This window comes from Rhopilema esculentum, chromosome 10 (genome assembly GCF_057945365.1).
Source record: "Rhopilema esculentum isolate cy_ngs chromosome 10, ASM5794536v1, whole genome shotgun sequence".
NCBI classification, from domain to species: domain Eukaryota; kingdom Metazoa; phylum Cnidaria; class Scyphozoa; order Rhizostomeae; family Rhizostomatidae; genus Rhopilema; species Rhopilema esculentum.
This window is the reverse complement of record NC_142824.1, coordinates 15,991,771-16,012,723: the sequence shown is the minus strand read 5'-3', so window position 1 is coordinate 16,012,723 and position 20,953 is coordinate 15,991,771. Positions and strand designations below refer to the sequence as shown.

The following is a 20,953-nucleotide window of genomic DNA, read 5'->3' as shown; positions in this document are numbered from 1 at the left end:
GAGCCTAAGTTGAATGGAAGAGCCTTGGGTTGAATGGAAGAGCCTAAGTTGAATGGAAGAGCCTTGGGTTGAATGGAAGAGCCTAAGTTGAATGGAAGAGCCTTGGGTTGAATGGAAGAGCCTAAGTTGAATGGAAGAGCCTAAGTTGAATGGAAGAGCCTAAGGTGAATGGAAGAGCCTTGGGTTGAATGGAAGAGCCTAAGTTGAATGGAAGAGCCTTGGGTTGAATGGAAGAGCCTAAGTTGAATGGAAGGGCCTTGGGTTGAATTGGAGATCCTTAAGTTGAAAGTGCTTGGGTTGAATGGGAGAGCCTTAGGTTGAATGGAAGAGCTTAGGTTGAATGGAAGAGCCTTGGGTTGAATGGAAGTGCCTTTGGTTGAAAAAAGGGCCTTAGGCTGAATGGAAGAGCTTGGGTTGAATGGAAGTGCCTTTGGTTGAATGGGAGAGCCTTGGGTTGAATGGGAGAGCCTTGGGTTGAATGAGAGAGCCTTGGGTTGAATGCAAGAGCATTGAATTGAATAGAAGAGCGCTGAATTGCAGAACTTCATGTCGCACGGCAGAATCTGTACTTAATAGTGCAGCCTTGTTCTGAGCGGGAAAACTGTTTACCCTGAATGGCAGAATGTTTTGCTGAATAGTCTATTAAAGCCTGTGGCTCTATATTAAAAACAGCTGACATTGCAGGGTCTTGTTCAACTGTATATTTACTTGTACGTATAATCAAAAACAATACCTGTTCTTCTTGAAGCCTAACAGCATTTTGTGCATTTATCAATGCCTGCGCTTTCATCGCATCCGGATCTTTAACAAAAAAGATTTTTATTAAAATGCTATAGCTTATCAACTGATTACATGAGTGGTCTAACTTTATCACTTGACATCATACAAAATCATGTTTGATTGAAATACTTAATCTTTGTAGGAGATACTTTGTAGTCAGATTCCCTTGCTAGATACTCATATGTGAAAATTTACATTTTTAGGAATACATATGTACGAATACATTCATATGTGATCATTTATACACTTTCTTTGCAAAAGTATAGCAGCATTTTCTTCCAAAATGGCGCCACATTTTGTCAACTTTGCAACCATACCAAATACTTGAATGCATGATTTAAGTAAAATTTGCGAGCATTATAGCAAATAAATGTAGGCAGGAAATTCTTGAAAATCTCTTTGGCGCCGTAGAAAACATATTTTAAAAAAGGGGTGGCCAACCTACGGCCTGCGGGCCAGAATTCGGCCCGGGAACAAAATTTGTGGCCTGCGAGATAATAAAATCATGTCATAATTTTTTTGGTTTGAAGGATGATTTCCGAGCAGTTGCAAATATTGAATGAAACATATTTATTCCTCCTAGGATGATTTTATTGAACCCTGAATTACATCCTTCTTAATTTTGGCTGTGTTTTCAGCTTTCCTATTTGCATTTACGATGATGAGAGTTTTTCAGTAGCAAAAAAGATGTCAGTGGGGTGAATATTTGTCTGTTTCACTTCACGACGTTTACACTAAGGGACACTAAAGGGTATGAAACTCAATGCTGTGCAAGGTTTTTTCAGCTAAAAGCTCGTCAGACAAATATGAATCTCTGTTATACACAATTACAGAATGCCTTTCTTACACAAATAGTCTTACCAAATACAAAATGAAAAGTTTTCTGAGCAAAAGGAAACAATTCTTGAAAAATAATAATTTCAAACATTATCATGTCTTTCAGATTCAAATATTGTTGAAAATGTTTGGCTTTTCGAATGAAAAACATTACAAACAATGATCCAAATGGTTCTCCGAGAACCAAAGAATCATTAAATAAAAGAATTCTTCAGGTTTGACAAGAATACATTGCCCAATTATGTGCAACCAATTCAAGAAGGCTGAATGCGGTTTCAAAAGTTCGCAGCTACCCGTCAAGATATTGATATTTGAAACTGTTCAAAGATGCTTTAATGCTATTATTTAAACAAGTGCTGTAACAAAAAGTGAAGTTTTGATTGGTGGTTGTTTTGCTTTGACCCCATCCCATTAGCCATTTAAAAACACAACCAATTTGTATAACAATAGCTTTCAATAATTCATGCACCAGTTTCCCTCCTTCGGTGGAGCAATACGTTTGTGAGTGAAGTGTATGTGAACATATATACGCTGAAAACGCACCGTAATCATCTATGTCGTCCGTGCTGACCAACACACCCCCATGCACACTTTTCGCATTCATTTGCAGTGGAATTTCGTCTAACTTTTTCAAAATGTCGTCTTGGCTTGAATCCTGCATCCCAGCTAGATTAACAAATCGGTACATTTGAGCTGCTCTAATGAATACGATCAATAAAAGAGAAACATGCTGGTAATATTTAACGCTGCACAACTGAATGTATAGTGAACATCCTAAACTAAATGTCTAACTGGTGATAATTTGACTTTCACGGTTTAATGCATAAATGTATAAAATCTCTGTTCAAGATGGCACACTTTTTCCCTTTAATCACAGCAAGAGACTAAAGAGTACCTCATCCAATATTACTACAAAACAATAGAGAGTAGTACCTTTCCCGCGCATTTTCCTACTCATAAAATGAGCGTAGAGCTCCGTTTGGGTGATGAGAAAGTTTAGCTTCCTTTGTTGCCGCCTCATCTGCACAAAAAAACAAAATGGCTGACTAGAACATGTGTATCTATAAATACTGCTGGGTAAATCGACGTTACAAACGCTGTAAATGCAAAGACATCCGGTTAAGCATCATCTCTGCTTTGCTAAATGGCCTCTCGAACCAATACTTGCAGTAGCCTTTTTATTAACTAATCTAATGGAATGAGCCTGCTGACCGTTAATATTCTGTATACATAGTTCAACTATTATTGATGGTTTTTCATTTGCAAAAGAGTGCATTTTGACATTCGGACCGAATAAATAGAAAGAGATTTCGTTTGGTGACACAGTAACGCAAATTTGATGTCACAGTGTTTCTTTTAGGGAGGGGAGGGGAGGGGGGCTGGCATCAATGTATGAAGCCATGAATTCATATGTTGCTGAAGAAACGAAAACAGTGAAAACTGATAGACATTTTACGTTCAGACAACATTTATTAACCTGCCATTGATGACTGCCAAAAAAGCAAAATGCTGAAGGAAGAGAAACGAACCTCTCTCATTTCTTCATCTTGTCGCCTTTGTTCCAGGGCTTCCTTTTCTGCTTTTTTCCGATGTTCTTTTTCAACTTTATCAAACCTTTTCCAGTACACAAGCATCTAGAAAACAAACAATGTTTCTTCGACTTACTGTTCATTGTCATTTAGAATCAATGAAGTAATTTCCATGCAGCTATTGTCCGATATTCATTATCGCAGTAACAGAATTCAATATTTTGTACCATAACCTTAAAATTTGAATAGAAAACTTTACTTCAAATACATTTTTGCAAGATATAACACTTAGAAGCTCCTAATTCATTGCTGGCCTTATTCATCTAAAAATGCTTTGCTTTGCCATTTGCACAACAACTTTACAAACATCTTTCAATTTGAAAATCCCAAGAATACCACATCTTAAATCTTGAGGAAGCCTGTTACATTATAATGAGACATCTTGAATTCTTCTTGATGGAAGCCATTTACAATAAAAAGCCGAAACATTGAATTCTTCTTGGTGGAAGCCATTTACAATATAAAGCCGAAACATTGAATTCTTCTTGGTGAAAGCCATTTACAATATAAAGCCGAAACATTGAATTCTTCTTGGTGAAAGCCATTTACAATATAAAGCCGAAACATTGAATTCTTTTTGGTGAAAGCCATTTACAATATAAAGCCGAAACATTGAATTCTTCTTGGTGGAAGCCATTTACAATATAAAGCCGAAACATTGAATTCTTCTTGGTGAAAGCCATTTACAATATAAAGCTGAAACATTGAATTCTTCTTGGTGAAAGCCATTTACAATATAAAGCTGAAACATTGAATTCTTCTTGGTGAAAGCCATTTACAATATAAAGCCGAAACATTGAATTCTTCTTGGTGAAAGCCATTTACAATATAAAGCTGAAACATTGAATTCTTCTTGGTGAAAGCCATTTACAATATAAAGCCGAAACATTGAATTCTTCTTGGTGGAAGCCATTTACAATATAAAGCCGAAACATTGAATTCTTCTTGGTGAAAGCCATTTACAATATAAAGCCGAAACATTGAATTCTTCTTGGTGAAAGCCATTTACAATATAAAGCCGAAACATTGAATTCTTCTTGGTGAAAGCCATTTACAATATAAAGCCGAAACATTGAATTCTTCTTGGTGAAAGCCATTTACAATATAAAGCTGAAACATTGAATTCTTCTTGGTGAAAGCCATTTACAATATAAAGCCGAAACATTGAATTCTTCTTGGTGAAAGCCATTTACAATGTAAAGCCAAAAAATGTTTCTCACCTCTCTCACCATTCGTTTGGCACGGGAAGAAAAGTCGCGTGAGGTTTTCTGTGATTTCAAAGCACTTTTTTTTATTTCTTTCTGACAGTTTTGAGCAATCTATAAAAAATGTTCTGCCTTCAACAACTATTCGTCTTGCAAGGTGTATGCATGAGAAAGTCAAAATAAGACAAAGAAGTTACATATTTGTTAGAAATTGGGATAAAAATAGCCAAAAAGAAAAATTTGACTAATAAAAATTTGAAACACATTTTCAGAAGATGTTTCTCAACAAAACAACTTACTTTACGAATGGATGCCTGTGAGTTGATGCGGCTTGTGTTTCGTTGCTTGTATGCCTAAAGTGTTAAAAGCATGACTACTACATATAAAAAAATATTAGCAAATGTAAATATATTTTACTACAATACCATAACAGTCCAGAAGAGACAAAAGAGAAAATTAACAAAAAATGGGGCATACATGAACGTGGACTAGATGCTTGAAACACTGTAGAAAATACCTTCGGGATTTCCTTTCTTGCTATCAACACCCAAAGCTTCTTTCTTTTGTTGTCACTTTCTTTTAGCAATTGCATTTTTTTCTTTTCAATTTTCTCTTCCATTAATCTCCTTCTTCTTTCGTCAACCTAAGTAAAAGAGCGCCAGTTAAGGTACGTCAATTTGAAGATGCAAGACTAGCACCTCTACTAAATGATGAATAAGGGATGCATAGAACAATGTCACATTCAAAGAAAATAGCCATGAAACAAAAATCACTAAGATAAAGTGAAATGACAATTGGCTACTACAATTGGCTTCACAATTCAAATAGACAAAACCATGATCAAGAATTATAGTACCTCAACAAGCCGCTTTCTCTTTAACATTGACATATCTATAAAAGTACGAAAGACACAGTTAAAAAACAATAGCATTCACGGCATTGCGCCCAGGATTATAACCTTAAAAATTGAAAATTAATCACACCTTCTGAAATTCTGAACACGTCAAATTTAACTTCAAGGAATCAATCAGAATACACAATAAACCAACCTGGAGCAATCTTTTTCCTGTTGCTTTTCAAATCTTTTTTCTTTCTCCTTTGAATTTCACCAAACCTATCTCGGTCTAATACTAAACTTGAGCCATAGTAATGATATTCATCTTGTATCTGAAAAAAGGCCAATCAATGTTGAACAAAAGCCAAATGAAAACTTTTAAGGACCTGAATACAAAGACACTTTCACAAACGTATCCGCTAAATAAAAAAAGCAAAGAACAATGCGAACCTCTTCTGACAAACGAACGAATTTCTGGTGAATCCTCTTTCTCCTGACATGGTCTTTAAGCATCTCTTTCACATCATCCTCTGTAACTACATCTGCATCCGAATCATCTGAATTGTCACTTAGAAGAATTTCCTTAAAAAGCATACAAAGACTGAGAATCAGTAGGCCTCAAAATATCACCTTTAGAACAACAATGGAGTGATATTTGGGTAGCCTAAACTGATATCTTGAAGTTAAAGCCCTAATGATGAACAATTTGCAACATTATCTAGTTAAACCATGTAGGAAAACTACCATGTTGGAGTACATCTTAAAAGTGTGCGAAAAACGTTTCCACAGAAGAAACTATAAAAATCTACAAAAAGGTGGTAGATCAAAGACAATTGCAATGGCCAAAAAACGTTTCTATAGAACACAAAGCAATCGTGAAATTCTACATTGATTTGGTTACCTTCAGATAATTCTCAACTTTAGTTTGATACATAGTGTGATTTAGTGTGACATAGTGTACATAAATTTCATCATCAAAAATGAAATGGGTTTCTTTGGCAATTTCAAGGTGGTAATGTGACTTTGCCTTTACAAGGTCATCCAACTTGCATTCAAAATTGCTTGATTCTTCCAGGAAGTTTGCACGAGTCTTTTTTTGTTTTATGGTTACAATTCCTAAGCCAAAGTATATTTTCAACTTATAAGCATTTATTGAGGATAAGAGAATGACACAGCAGGGTCACCAAAAATATTTTTAAAAATTTGGGATTGCCTTTCCTGAAAGAACACCACAAAATACCTCTGCTAAGGAATCTGTGGCAAATAAACTAAGATATTGCCACATAAGCACAGGCGCTTTCCCCAAAGTAAATTCGCCCTGGCCTTTAAAATCTGAAGATTCAGACCAAAACAATGTAATCTGTAAGCTTGTGTCTTTAACTTGTGATATATCAGTTAATGTTAAGCAGGATAATAATTATGCAAATTAAGTGGTACTTTGTGGTGTTCTTCAAGGGTATGGGGTTGCAATTCTTAGATTCTAAATAGAATTTTTTGATGATGTCACTTTGCCACTCTGTTAGACTAAGATAACATGAAGAAAAGATTGTAACAGACAATAAGTGTTTTTTAAGATAAGTGAAACTATACCTTGATCCATTTTCTGTCATCTGAAACAATTCCAAAATTGTACATCTTACTTTTCTCAGCTCTCCACTCTAGTATAAAAGATACCATCAATGTAGTGAGCACAATTTATATCAATATAAACAAATTTGATGTTCCATGTGAAATCAACACATTCAAAAGTGAATTTCTAACCTCAAGTTTTCAGATGATTATGAACTGGTTTGCAGCTTGGGTATAATGACATATTAGGCTTTGGTAGGAAGCGTGCCGTGGCTTTCATGGAGTTCAAAATATCACACTTCATCTTTTATGTTGAGGGCAAAATTCTATATGATTGGTTTTGTAGGTTTTTGCACAAGGGGCGGACATTTGGTCCAATATTGGGGGGGGGGGCAAGCCTATTGTTTTGATAAGATGACATCACATATTCTCATTGTTTTATAACAAAAGACCATTGCCCTCAAAAATTTTTGGGGGGGGGGGGGGGCAACGAACAAACTTTTCTAGAAAACTTCACCGTTATTTTGGTTTACTAATTCATAGTATATATTTGTCACTTTTTTGGGCGAATCATTATTGCCATCGGCAAAACATCATTGGCAAACATGCACATTTTATGATGGTGTAAATGGAGAAGAGATGTGTGCAAAAGTTTACCCCTTTAAAGGCTTTATGCATTTAGTAAACCTACCAAAATAAGAAGACTATAACAGACTATTTTGCCCTGAATTTTAAGAGAAACATTAAGTGTTGTTAACAAGACTTTCATTTCCGATCACTAATCAATAATAATGTTTTAATTCAGTTATTTGTTTTGAGTACACAGAATGCAGAGTGGTTGGGGATCACCTAAACAAGTCTATAGAAGGTTTTTCCAAGCATGTACTTTGAAAATATACTTTGTAACATGTACTTTGTATTTTAGAATATATATATTTTCCACTTTACCAACTCACTTGATCTTGTCGTGAAATATTGCAGGGCTTTCACGTTCGAAAATCAACGTGCGCAGCCAAAAACTCGCGTGATAAGAGGGGGGCGCACGAATCAAATTTATTTGTTAACACTCACAAGTTATCGTGAAGTATTCGCCATGTTTTTTATTACTCCGCTTTCGTAGAAAAACGGAGCTGAATAAATTGTTTTTGATTTTGGGCTCCCATTTTGGATTCAAAAACAGAGGCATTTGATAATGATGCTCTAAGTTATCAACCGAAAACAGAGTTGTTTGAAAACGAATCGTTTAAATGAGAACAGGAAAAAGGAAGTTTTTGGAGAATGGAGTCATTCAAAAACGAATTGTTTTAATTAGAAAATCAAAAACGGAGTCAATTATAAAGGAATTCGTTCATCTTCTGTTTCAAGATGAGCTCGAACCAAGGATATAAAAACGGACAAAACAGAGTAATGGGAAAACCTTCGTTTTTGTTTTGCCAAAACGTTGCGGGCCGGAGCAATGGGAACGGCTCTAGAATGAACGCTCGCCTGCTATCGCGCGCGACCCATTGAAATCCCTGATATTGGGCGAAAATTGTCAACCACCCATGCAAAAGTGGAGCAGCTGCAGTTGCAGCGGCAACTTTCCAATGGCACTGAAAATTTTGCCAAATTCCAGGTCCGTTTACATTAGGCTTAAAGATTTACATGTTTGATAAAGTGTGGTGGTTAGCATGCCTGCAATATTGCTCCAACAAGAGCCTGCAAATCACCTTCTTAACATTGTGTTATTGAAAGTAAATATATAGAGCTGAAAAGGTCACCTTCACTTCCAAAGCTGTCTCTGTATTTTGCAGATTTAAATCCATTTTCAGTCTTGGATTCTTTTTCAAATTTGATATCATCATTATCCTCATCATCAGTCTCTGGGTCATCATCACTGTTGGAATAAAACAGACTTACATGTGCTTTCACACTGCAAGACAAAAGCAAAGATGACGAGCTGTTACATTATAGAGCTTTCATGCTCAAAAATTAACATGCCCCTCTAAAAATTCGTGAAATAACAGTTGGGTGTGCAAATCGAATTCATTGGATAACACACAAGAATAAAGGTTTTCTGTTGAAACATTTCGCCATAGAAGGAATTGTTGGTAGATTGAAATTTGATTTCTTTTGAAGTTCAGATGCATTTAAGATATGTTTTAACTTTCATTTTCTTTTTGGGGTATTTATCCCCAACTCTTCCAGTGATATCTTCCCATTCATCTCTAATCCAAATATAACAATTTCAAAAAACGATCAAATTATGGTTTGGTACTGTGCGACTTACAAATGTGAAGAGGCTAAGGAGAGTTATGTTCAGGAGAGTTAAAGAAAAAGTCAGACAAAAGTAGTGTTAGCAAATGAAAACAAAGAGCAGCCTTTCTCTGACCAACAAATAGCAAAGAATGATAAAAATTGACTAAGTCCATTGAAAATCAAGCCATATTCTCATTGTACTTTGCTTTCATGTGCTCAATGAGTCCATTTTTGAATCTGTGGATTGGATTTGCCTCTCAGTATTAAGAGATATATATATCAAAGACACACATTATCTTCATTAACTTCACTTTTCAGAAAGGGTTATTTTGGAATTCTACGCAATTTGTGATCAAAAAAATCTTTCACAACATAAAAATTTACAGTGGAGGATTGAAATCTTTCCATCTTATCCAGAAATGCATGAAGTTTTAGGCAACATACTTTTTTCACATGCCTGGCCACCACGTTAAGCCTGAAATTCAGAGTTACAGCTTTGAACAATCCTGTTCTATACACCAAAGCAGACCTTTTTACAAATATTTTTATCCCATACTGTATTTCCCAGTCCTTACATGAAACATTTTGGTCAGTGTGTGAGGATGTTGATGCATAACAGTTGTTAGGTGTGCTGCTGCATTTGCTAAGGTAATGTCAAATGTGTTGCTTTTTGTTTACAATTTTACTGTGCAATTTTTTTGTGTTTTTCAAAACTTTTATCTTCATAAAATTTTAACAAGACAAAGCTTTGAAATAAGTGTACCTGATGAAGACTAGAGATTTCATTTTTTTCCTTTTTTGTGTTGACAAAAAATTCAAGCTATAGAAACAGATAAATTCACAATTGCTTGAAGTTAGGTGAAATAGCATCTAAATTGTCTATGTCTTATTCAGTAATTTTTTTTATTTCATGACATAAGATTATCTGGAAACCAATCACAAAAGTTAGAAAAGTCAAACATTTTGATGTCAGCCCAATGAATGGAACTGAAGAGTAGGCCACAATGTCATAAACTCTCTTTTACAGGTCTTTTTTATCTCATTTTTACAACACATGCATGAGTATTAACTGCAAGAGTTTACAGTTTGCAAAATTTTTTATAGCAACGAGGCAATTAGAAATTCTGATCAACCATGATTTGAAAATTGAGGCGTCCAAATTGAAACAGTGGGAACATTTGAAAGAAATAAATGAGAGAAATTATGAAGAGACTGCAGAAGCATCAGTGCAGCCCATGGCCTTTAATTTCTTGGATGTAGACGGTGAAAGGGAAAAAGAGAAGATAAGCTGGATGTTTTGAATGTTGATGACGAAGGAAAACCACAGACTGGAAAACTAAAATTATATCCAGAAAAATGGTTTTATTAGTTTTAAATTCCATTGGTGAAAGACAAGATTTTGAAAGTGTTTAAAAATTTTGGTTCGCAAAAATTTGGTGGTATTAATTTTAAGTTGCCCTGCTTTACTGAAAATAAATTTCGCCAAAATTGTTGGTACTTAATGTAAGTTGGCGTAATGGTACTGAGTGGACCTCGGTAGAAAGGAAGATTCACAACTCACAGACTCACAATATGTTGCACCCTGTTTTACTTGCAGGCACATTTTTACTTAGCTCTCTGCTCGCAGGCACAAAATATTTTTAATGAGCTCTGATCAGCACATTAGACTTATCCAGTTAGAAAACAGAATGAAAAATTAAATTAAATAAACTTTTCAACTCTAGAGAGAGTCATCTTTGGTATAATATAATATAGGCAAAAAAACTGTAAGTAGGGAAATGCTAAACAAAGAGGATCACAAATCATGTGATTATGTCAAATATGTCAATTTATCATTGATTTTGTTGATGGATTCAAGTTAAAAAGCCACAATGTTTTTTGTCATCGCACTGGTAATAAGTTACACCATCAAGCTGCCTTTTCCAAAGTCTGAATCTATTGGATCTGTATCTATTCTGTAAGTAACATCCATATACCCTGGTTCAAATAACTGAATCAAATGTGATAAATTATTGATGGTGCTACTGAGTAAAAGTAATATTTAGCAAATGGGGTAATCTAAACATCTATAAAATATTAGCCCTCATAAACTGTTCAGTAGATCAATGGGATCAGACACTTTGAATGGGACCATAGCCTTAAGCACATACTTAGGCACATATGAATAGGAACATAGACTTGAGCATCTTCATTTTAGTATGTAACTCATAACTTGGACAATTCAAGCTAACTAGCTTATATATTTTCTGCTATTTGTGCTCAAAAAAGCACTGCTTACTGCTTACTTTCAAATCTATTTGAATGTAGAAATGCATACAGGATAGATTTCAAATAACATCAGCAAGATCACCTAAGTGTTGGAGTACCAAGATGAAAATCACTGGCCTTTTATTTTGTGGAAAGTGGAATATTTTTGCCAGGCTTTTTTGTGAGAAATAGCCCACTCGAGTGAACCATTGCTCACCTTATTTCTCTTGCCTGAGTAATCACTCTGATAGTGAAAAAATTGATTTTGCTATAAGGTACCCTTTTGTTTGAGGTAACATCAAATGAAAAGAATTGCTACAATTACCTTAATGCACTCCAAGAAAGACTAAACCCCCTTTATAAGTGTGCTTGGTTTATAAACTTTATGTACATCATGAAGGTCATAAAGATGTTATTGATGGATGATTGCAAAATGTTGTTCCATCCCTTTTTAACAGCCTTTACTGCCCAGAAAATGTCTTAAGTGCTATTGTAGTTCAAATACTAAGCACCCAAAGTATTCCTAGACATTCGCTGTGGAATTGATTTTCAAATGCATTTTTTCGTTGAGATGTGGTTAAGTCAGCTTACTTATATTTCCTGTGTTTTGATATACCAGCTTTGTATTGCCCATGTCACTTGCTTGGTGCACAAAAGATACAATTACCATTTTGCATGAGTGATCAAATGCTTGCGTGGTTGGGTTTGCGCGGGTGCCTATCTTCAATCGCGTCAAATGAAAAGGCCTGTTTTGCCTATCTTCAGTGCAAACCCTTTCAATGCCATAGATTGAGCATTCGAATGTCATTGAGTTCTTAACCATGCCTAAACCTAAAGGCCTGAAAATATGCATTGACACAGAAAGAACAATTTTTTAAAAAACAAATTTCACATTTACCTTAAATCGGATATTGACTCTTTAAACACCTGTTCAGTATGACTTAGAAACTGCTCAATTTGGAGAGCATTTTCAAAATATTGTACATGTGGCAAAAGTGCACTCATTTTACCACTTAACCTGCAAAATTAAATGAGTGAATTGATCAGGTAGTCATCAAATAAGATTGAAAAAACCAATACTGGATTGGCAATCAGCTAAAAAGATCTCCGACTCATAAAGAAAGTAGGAAAAACCTTTTTTCCTACATATCAACAACTTTGGTAACTTGTACACCATGCCAAATATAGCCAATAAAAAGTACCAATTTGTCAAGTCAATAACTTGAAAAAAATATGATTATTTTTAAGCTTTTCAATGTAATCCATGTCTTTAGAAACTGAATAGGGAATATGAACAGAGTTTGAAAACTTCAAAAAATTCATTGATGTGTATCTCATGAGCCATGTCAGCAGCAAAGATATACATTTTTAAACAATTTAATAACTGAGACTCAAAAAAAGGAACTCCATGACAAATCAATTAGCCTCCATTATGTTGAAGCTGGTTACAGTTTGGCAGTTAAATTTGTCTAAATAACTTTTTCTTCCTTTTTTCATTCATAGGTAGATAATGCATTAGGAGTGGGACAAACTTCTCCATGAAGCTTTGAAATTTAATGAGGGTACATATGTTTTATAGACTGAAAAATGTAAGCTTTCATAAAGATAATAAATTTGCTACAAAATATTGCTGACTCCTTCTAAAAAATCTCACTGATATTTTATTCAATATAAATAAATGGGGATCCAGACATAGGTACCTACAGTAATTACAAATATTGGAATTAATAAAATAGTGAAACATTTCAACCTGACGTTGATTAATCAATAATGATAACAAAAAATATTGCTATGTTAGGGAGCAATGCAAGGTGCTTACCAGGGTACATTACGCTTTGCATCAACTATGTATCCATCGTGTTAGTTGTGAAGCCAGCGGAACAAATATACCAACATCAAGCTGGTGAATGAACGGCAGTTGACGTGTGACGCTGTTGAATGCTACCGCTAAATTCACAATCACCTCTGAGCTAGACCGCCCTGGAATAGTTACAGAATAAAAGTTCGTATCGTTGGGATAGGATTTAGTATTAGATATTAGTTAGAGGCAATTCAGTGTAGGAACCCACCGCCTGGACAGATGGTAGCTGGGTATATCGAATCGGAGATGATCAACCATCAGATCTGACAGCAAACGGCCTGCTTCGGAGACAAAGGGTCCCGAGCTGAAAGCAGGTTGTTCTCTGCCACAGCTAAAATTCTCATATTTGTAGCCTATATTCTCTATATAACAAGATACTTGGCCCAAAAAGAAAACAAAATGCATCGAAGCTTACGTGAGAGGTGAAGGCCTTATCTAGATCTCCACAACAGCCAATATGGCCTCCATAATCATCCCTTGCATGCGTCTTGGCTGTTGAATCGTTTCAAATGGTCGTCTTCAAAGGACATGAGTTCATTCGAACAGGCCGTCATTCTTATGCACAGGGGGCTTGCCGCCATTTGTCAAGAAGGAGAACACTCTACGCATGCTCAATCGCAGCGGCGCCATATTTGAAAATGTTATATGTGAGGACGGGGGTCAGAACTTGATACTGGGGGAGCCTTGTGTTGGCATTGGTTCCTCAATTCTAAACTTTTCCGTTTCCTTTCCATCAAAAAAGATCACATTCAAATAGAGGTTTAGGGAAATGTGCTAGAATTTATTACTCAGGCTCTAGAGAATTTATTATTATTATTACTATTATCATTTTTACTATTATCATTATTATTAATAATAATAAAGTATATTCTGCTGTAGAAACGAAACTTGGACTAATCCAGAGCTACTTCCCTTTTAACATTTTTTCTTTTTCATTACTACGATTGCAATAGTTTTATTTTGTAAAAACAGGCTAGCCAGATACAAAGCTAATTTTGGTTGTTTTATTTTTTTCTCAGTTTTTCCTTTTACCTTACGATTGTTATAGTTTTTTCTTGCAAAACCAGGCTAGCCAATTGCAAATTACCTTGTAATAGTGAGATTTGTAATTGTAGTTTAAGTTGAATTGAAAATGAAATGTTTCCATTATTATCATTATTTTTATTATTAGTATTATTATACTTGAGCTTACAGTAGGATACGAAATTAACTTGGATTTTAATGCTAACCGCAAAGGAGAGAAATACTCGCATCTCATTCACAGCCTAAGCTCAGCCTTTTCTTCTATCATGTTTGCTAATCTTTCTATCAGTTCCCTAGGTATCTTTGGTCTACTGCTGCTCTTTCATCGACGTGTGCAACGTTCTGGATATCAGCGAGAATCATATCCGCTTCATGATCTCCAAACTATCCAACTTGACTATCCGTACTACCTATTACATTTTCTGCCCCAGAAATAAGTCTTGGAATAATCCTGAACTTCTTCAATTATAACAATCTCTGCTACTGACAACTTCTAAAACAAACAATGACGAACACACTTTTCCTTTTTTTTGTTAATTTATTTTGTTTGTGCTTGTAATAGTCTTTTTCTTTGTAAACCCAGGCTAGCCAATTGCAAATTACCTTTGTATAGTGAAGTTTGTAATTGTAGTTTTAATTAAATTAAAAAAGAAAAGTTTCCATTATTATTGATTCTTTGATTTAAAGTCGGCATTTAAAAATATGTAGCTTAAAAGCTAATTAAGGCCGACTATTTGAAACAAAATACTTACAAATTGCTATAAAATGAATACAAAATATAAATTATGATTAAAAGTCTAAGTTTGTATAACATATCTAACATAATCTTTAATTAGTTTTTTGAAAAGCTTAAGGGGGTCTGGATCATTTTTGCTGTTAGTGTCTTCCATAGTTTTGCCCAATAAATCTGACTGTATCGATTTCAAGTCGAATTGTTTCTTTTCTTCAAAAATTTGCTTAATGAAATTAGGATTTAAATTCTATTTCGTTTTGTATGTCTCTACCAAGAGCAAATACTTTATCGATTCATAGTCAATACGATGCCAAATAGAACGAAAACTGATCTGGAAGGCTATTGTTTCAGACTATAGAATACCGAAGTGATGACGGCACTAAAGTCTATTTTTAGAATTTTTGAATTTTGATCCCGGAACCTGAAAGAGCATCATGAATCAGTTAAGGCACTACGAATTGGCTGAGATATGGCTACTTGAGCATAGGCTCTTGCCCCATCAAACTTCTGTAATATTTGGTCTTGGTTCACAACTTTATGAACCAGGCCAGAATAATAGAAATCCGTTAGCAAATCTGAAATCATTCATTGGCCATATCTCGCCCAATTTGGAACATATCTAACTAATTTTGTATAATGAGAGGTACTTTATGCCGTTCTTTCAGATTATGTGGCCAATTTTAAGAAATTCTAAAAATAGATTTTTGATGACGTCACACTTAGAAGACGTCACAAAAATAGTTCACGATCAGCTTGTTAAATTTCTCAAAGCGAACAAAGTATTGACCCTAAATCAATCTGCTTTTCGAAAACTGTATTCTACTATAACATCCTTGATAAATGGTACTGACTATTGGTATGACAACATGGACAAAAATCTATAAATTGTATTAATGTAACTAGGGTATTTATTTTCTTATTTGGTATTTAGTTGTAAGCTGAAGGGATATTTGTGTATAAAGAATTAAATGGAATATAAAGAATAAAAATTAAATGAAAAAACACTTCGGTACTCTATTGTTTGCGCAAAAGGCTTGAGGTGCCAGTTACACTATACCGGATTGCTATCGGAGCGGAGTAACTTATATATCGGATACGGGTTTGAGTTACACTACGCCACACCAATCCGATACACAACGCTCTGATTAGCGGAATGAAAATCACTCCGTTCTGGAGGTGATACGAAAATCACTCCGGAGTCACTCCGTAGCGGAGCGTTGTAGTGTAATCGCACGAATCCGATATGCTCCACTTCGAAACAAAGGATTTTCTGTTTTCTGCTTGAAGCAATTCGATCGTTAGTGAACAATGGCGCTTTCTGAGATTTTTTTGCTGTTGGATGATGCCAAATCGAAATCGTCAAAATATTTTCGTATTTGGATTTCATCTATTCTCGAATTTTAATGAAGTGGTCCTTGAACGAAAAACATACTTTAACACATCAGATAGCAACACAATCTCGCTATCTGTACTACGAGCACCATCATTTATCTCTCAGTTTCATGGTTGTTTTCGTCATTTTATGCATAGCTAAACGAATTTGCAAAAGCACATAGATTCGAAAATATCATCAAAAAATTTAATCTGGTGGATTTTTTGTATCAGAAATGCAAAGGAATGCAGGCTTATGAGCGAGCAGAGCGTCGTAGTGTAACTGCTACCCTAAATATCGCTCCGGAGTAAAAGTTACTCCGCTCCGATAAAGTCAGGGCTGTTAGTCAGACAATTGTGCAAATTGTGATACCAGCATGAAATTTCGCAAAAAGGGGCAGTTTAATACGCTGAAAAAGATAGGATATGGACCCCAATTGAAAATTGCCCACTTCGGCCATTTTTAGACTGGGATACTTTGCTACCCTAAATATCGCTCCGGAGTAAAAGTTACTTCGCTCCGATAGCAATCCGGTATAGTGTAACCCTAGCCTGAGTCAGCCCTTTAATGCTGACACGTGATCAAAAAACTGTTCATTGCGACGCCTTAGCAACGCAGAAGTAGTTCGTACAAGGTACATACAAAGTAAATACAAAAGTACATTTATTTGATACACAGTACGGCACATACAAAGTAAATTAATTTCTTGGTTGCTTATAAGGCTTTAGTCATCTTGCAAGTGTCAATCCTTTGCAATGAGTCAGTTGAAGTTTTTGATCTAAAATATCTTATCAACAATTCAAAAATTCGCTACATAGTTTTATTCGCTGCCCACCTCGACTTATTGCTTCAATTAGTGACTGATCTGTATAATCTTCTGCGATAGTGGTTGTCAGAACTTTTATAATTAATTGGTGATCAGGGTTTTGGTAATTTTTGTCACTTCTTTGCTTTTTTAAAAGTTTCTTTGCCACGTATTAAAGGCTATGTTCACATTGCTCCGTATTCATTTTTATCCGTTTTCATATCGATCCGTTTTACCTGTTCACACTGCTCCGGATACATTTGATAACGGCGTGAAAACGATGAAGCGTTCACATTGCTCCGCACTGGATAAAAAGGAAAACGCCACGAACTGGTTTACAGCACTCGCGACTGCTAAAAAACTTTTTAAACAACTCACTGCCAATAATATTCCTCCAAGTAGTGTACTAACTTCGAGTGAATCAGCAATGTTAAGAAAAGTTGTTCAAATTGGCACGGTCTTAGTATTTTGCTGTGTTGTTGTTGTTGTTAGCGTTTTCAAAAGAATCCGTTTTCGGTGTTCACATTGCGTTTTTGCGTTTTCAAAAGACTCCTTTTTCAAAAGTATCCGTTTTCAAAGTGCGTTTTCAAAAGTCTCCGTTTTCAAGGTGGAGCAGTGTGAGCGCAAGGCACAAACGGATACTTTTTTATCCGTTTTCATTTGAATCCGGAGCAATGTGAACGGGGCCAAAGTCTCCCCATTTCTATCAGACTATCAGACTTTTAGGCTATGTTCACATTACTCCTTATTCATTTTTATCCGTTTTCGTATCGATCTGTTTTACCTGTTCACACTGCTCCGGATACATTTGATAACGGTATGAAAACGATGAAGCGTTCACATTGCTCCGCACTGGATAAAAAGGAAAACGCCACCAACTGGTTTACAGACCTTGCCACTGCTAATAAACTTTTTAAACAACTCACTGCCAATAATATTCCTCCAAGTAGTGTACTAACAGCTCACTTGTCACTAATATTCCTCCAAGTAGTATGCTAACTTTGAGTGAATCAGCCATGTTAAGAAAAGTTGTTCAAATTGGCGCGGTCTAAGTATCTTGCTGTGTTGTTGTTGTTGTTAGCGTTTTCAAAAGAATCCGTTTTCGGTGTTCACACTGCGTTTTTGCGTTTTCAAAAGCCTCCGTTTTCAAAAGTATCCGTTTTCAAAAGCCTTCGTTTTCAAAAGTCTCCGTTTTCAATGTGGAGCAGTGTGAACGGATACTTTTGAAAGCACACACCGCAAGGCACAAACGGATACTTTTTATCGGTTTTCATATGAATACGGAGCAGTGTGAACAGGGTCTCAGAAACAGGGCTATCAGACTTTCATTGCATGATTGCAACTATAATGCAAGGTAACCAAGGTAACCTAGGTAAACAAGCCTGCTAAAATATTAGTTACCTGCAAAATTTAGTAACTTTTTCCTGGCAAAAATTTAGAATAGGTCGCTTTCCCCATCAAAAGATTGAAGCATGCAATGCAGTTAAATTCAATTGTTTAAGTGAACAGCATGATTATCTTTGCATTAGTTTAGTTTTTTATGAATAGAAAAGAGTGTAAAAATCTGTAAAAGCTGCTAGTCGGATAAAGAAAAATCAGCAAAAAGTTCTCAGAATTAGAATGCAGCTTTTAAGAAATTAGAGATTTTTTAATCTTTAATGTTGTTTCATAGCAATTTACCTTGTGTATTCAATCGCATAGTTCATATATATAAAATATATAAAACAGATTATAGAATGTAGTCGTGAAATTTTAACAAGGAGGGCTATATGAAATTTTGTAATGTGATCATTGCAATTTGAACATGACAAGGGTTGATGTTTTTTCCGATCATTGGTTGAGCAGCCAGGTACATTGACTTTTTGTGCAGCAACTGAGATCATATTTTCAGCAACGATAAGGAATAACTTTCTTTTTAACAATAATGACCCATTGGTTGGATTTTGAATTGACACATTTTCTCTCGAGGAGATTTTATCAGCTAATGAACCGTGCTACTGGAAATGTCATGCAAAACTGTTATTCGGTTGACTTAGAAAGTATTCATAGTTTGCAGATATTGAAAATCTTTTTTGAAATAAAAGCAACATTAAGAAACCCGAGCCTGAAATTATCAAGAAAATAAGAGCATTAGGTATGGGCAAAAATTATATTGTCCTTATCAAGGGTTATTCTAACGCGGTTTTGTTGCCATTTTGTGGAACTGTCAATCTGATTTGTAGTGTTGTAAAAAATCAACCATCTTGAATAATTTTTTGGAGCATGTAAAAATCGTTTAGTGTAAAAAGATGGTCACATTTAAACAAAAAACCAAAACACAATTTTTTAAGAAGAATTATAGCAAATGGTCAGTCCCTTAATTCAAAAACACTTTAGCTTTTGATTTTGGCTGTTCATCTGCTTCTCTAGTTCACATAACTAGATAAGACTTTTTCTGTCTGTGACACCCCTTTTTATCAACACTGGCTTTCCACTTTCTCTCTCTGTTTTTGCCGATATAAAGGTACCTTTTTTGTGCCCAACTACGTCACATAGATGTTTTCAAAATATTGCATACACTGATTGATTAGCCTTTCAAAAACACATGATGGCAGCTCTGCAGCTATAATGCCTGCCAAAAGTCTTGGTACACTTACTTCAGTTTTCACGGGAAAATTCAGCCATTCCCCCCCCCCTTTGGATAATGTTGATTTACTACAAAACGATACAGGGCAGTGGCGTCGCCAGCCCTAGAAAACCGGGGTCGACGTACAACTTGACGTACAAAAAGATAATGATATGCATGAAAGAAAAGTCACACAAAAACATTAAAAGAATGAATGAAACTAAAATTAGGTAAGGAACCTAAATACTCCGTGATATCATATCGCGTATCAGTATAACATCAATTCTTTTTCTCAACAACACAGACAAATTTCCAACTCATTGAAGATCACCCTTCAGCCCCCCCCCCTCCCCCTACCAAAGGTTTTTCAAAGGATTTCGAGAAATTAGAAAATCGACTTCTGGGAAACATGTCCGCCCCAGTTCACTCCGTGGCGACGCCACTGAAATAGGTGATAAGGGAGTTCGCTTTTTCCTGCGTCTTGCATGATATTTTTCTAAATTTTCAACATTGTTTGGGGGGTAATGGTGGTGATGAAGTAATAGGGAAAAAAGAGTATTAAGGAAAAGCGTTGAAAAATATAAAATTGCAAAAACAATTGCAAAAAGATAACCAATACAGTTGAACCTCTGATAACGGTCTCCTCTGTGCAACGGTCACTTTGAGATATGCAGTCAGTGAAGAAAGTCCCTGCAGATTTAGATATATAGATCCAGGCAATTAACCCCTTTAACTAAATGCAACAACAACAAACCAACTGTATATAAAAAACTGCAACTAAATGTATTCAGTAAGAAATCATTCGGTAATTTTCTATTTATATATGTCAAACTTTGTATATATTTCCATGCGTATAAAGCTTGCCATGCAATTAAACCTGCCAGTTGTTTCTCTCTCTCTTTCTGGTTGGTTTAGTCGTCAATTGCTGACCTAGGGTGAGTTAGCAGTTCTTCACAGCTTTCTTTGCGTTACATGATTCTTTACTATATCCAAGCACAAACGATTAGGGGGCTGAGCCCCCAACTTTTTTCGAAAATTTTAACAAGGGGAGATGCGCCTTCCAGCCTGAGCCCCCCCTCCAACATCACATCCTTGATTATAATATAGTTTAGATTTGCTCTAAATGCTATGAATGTATAATGACATTTTTTATGTTAGGGCCACGTGTCAAAATAGTGTCATAATCGGCCTCGGAATCACTGTCTTACTAATGTTTATGAAAAGCTGAGAACAATCAATTATTATCATATGTAA

The 20,953-nt window shown here is 35.4% G+C and overlaps 1 protein-coding gene and 1 long non-coding RNA gene across 2 annotated transcripts in view; one reads left to right on the top strand and one right to left on the bottom strand.

The window, feature by feature from the left end:
- The window catches only part of LOC135685596 (chromatin-remodeling ATPase INO80), a 33,197-nt gene extending 19,438 nt beyond the window's left edge, over positions 1-13,759 (bottom strand). The window contains exons 1-15 of the mRNA XM_065201581.2: positions 13,577-13,759; positions 13,120-13,280; positions 12,199-12,318; positions 8,576-8,691; positions 6,837-6,904; positions 5,697-5,828; positions 5,461-5,578; positions 5,268-5,302; positions 4,929-5,054; positions 4,711-4,764; positions 4,427-4,525; positions 3,147-3,251; positions 2,551-2,638; positions 2,161-2,283; positions 734-801 (exon numbers count right to left, since the gene is read on the bottom strand). Of these exons, the coding sequence (XP_065057653.2) occupies positions 734-801; positions 2,161-2,283; positions 2,551-2,638; positions 3,147-3,251; positions 4,427-4,525; positions 4,711-4,764; positions 4,929-5,054; positions 5,268-5,302; positions 5,461-5,578; positions 5,697-5,828; positions 6,837-6,904; positions 8,576-8,691; positions 12,199-12,305 (1,239 nt within the window). The 5' untranslated portion in view covers positions 12,306-12,318; positions 13,120-13,280; positions 13,577-13,759. The remainder of the gene's footprint in view (positions 1-733; positions 802-2,160; positions 2,284-2,550; positions 2,639-3,146; positions 3,252-4,426; positions 4,526-4,710; positions 4,765-4,928; positions 5,055-5,267; positions 5,303-5,460; positions 5,579-5,696; positions 5,829-6,836; positions 6,905-8,575; positions 8,692-12,198; positions 12,319-13,119; positions 13,281-13,576) is intronic.
- The window catches only part of LOC148959503 (uncharacterized), a 228,097-nt gene that overhangs the window by 14,190 nt on the left and 192,954 nt on the right, over positions 1-20,953 (top strand). The window lies entirely within an intron of this gene.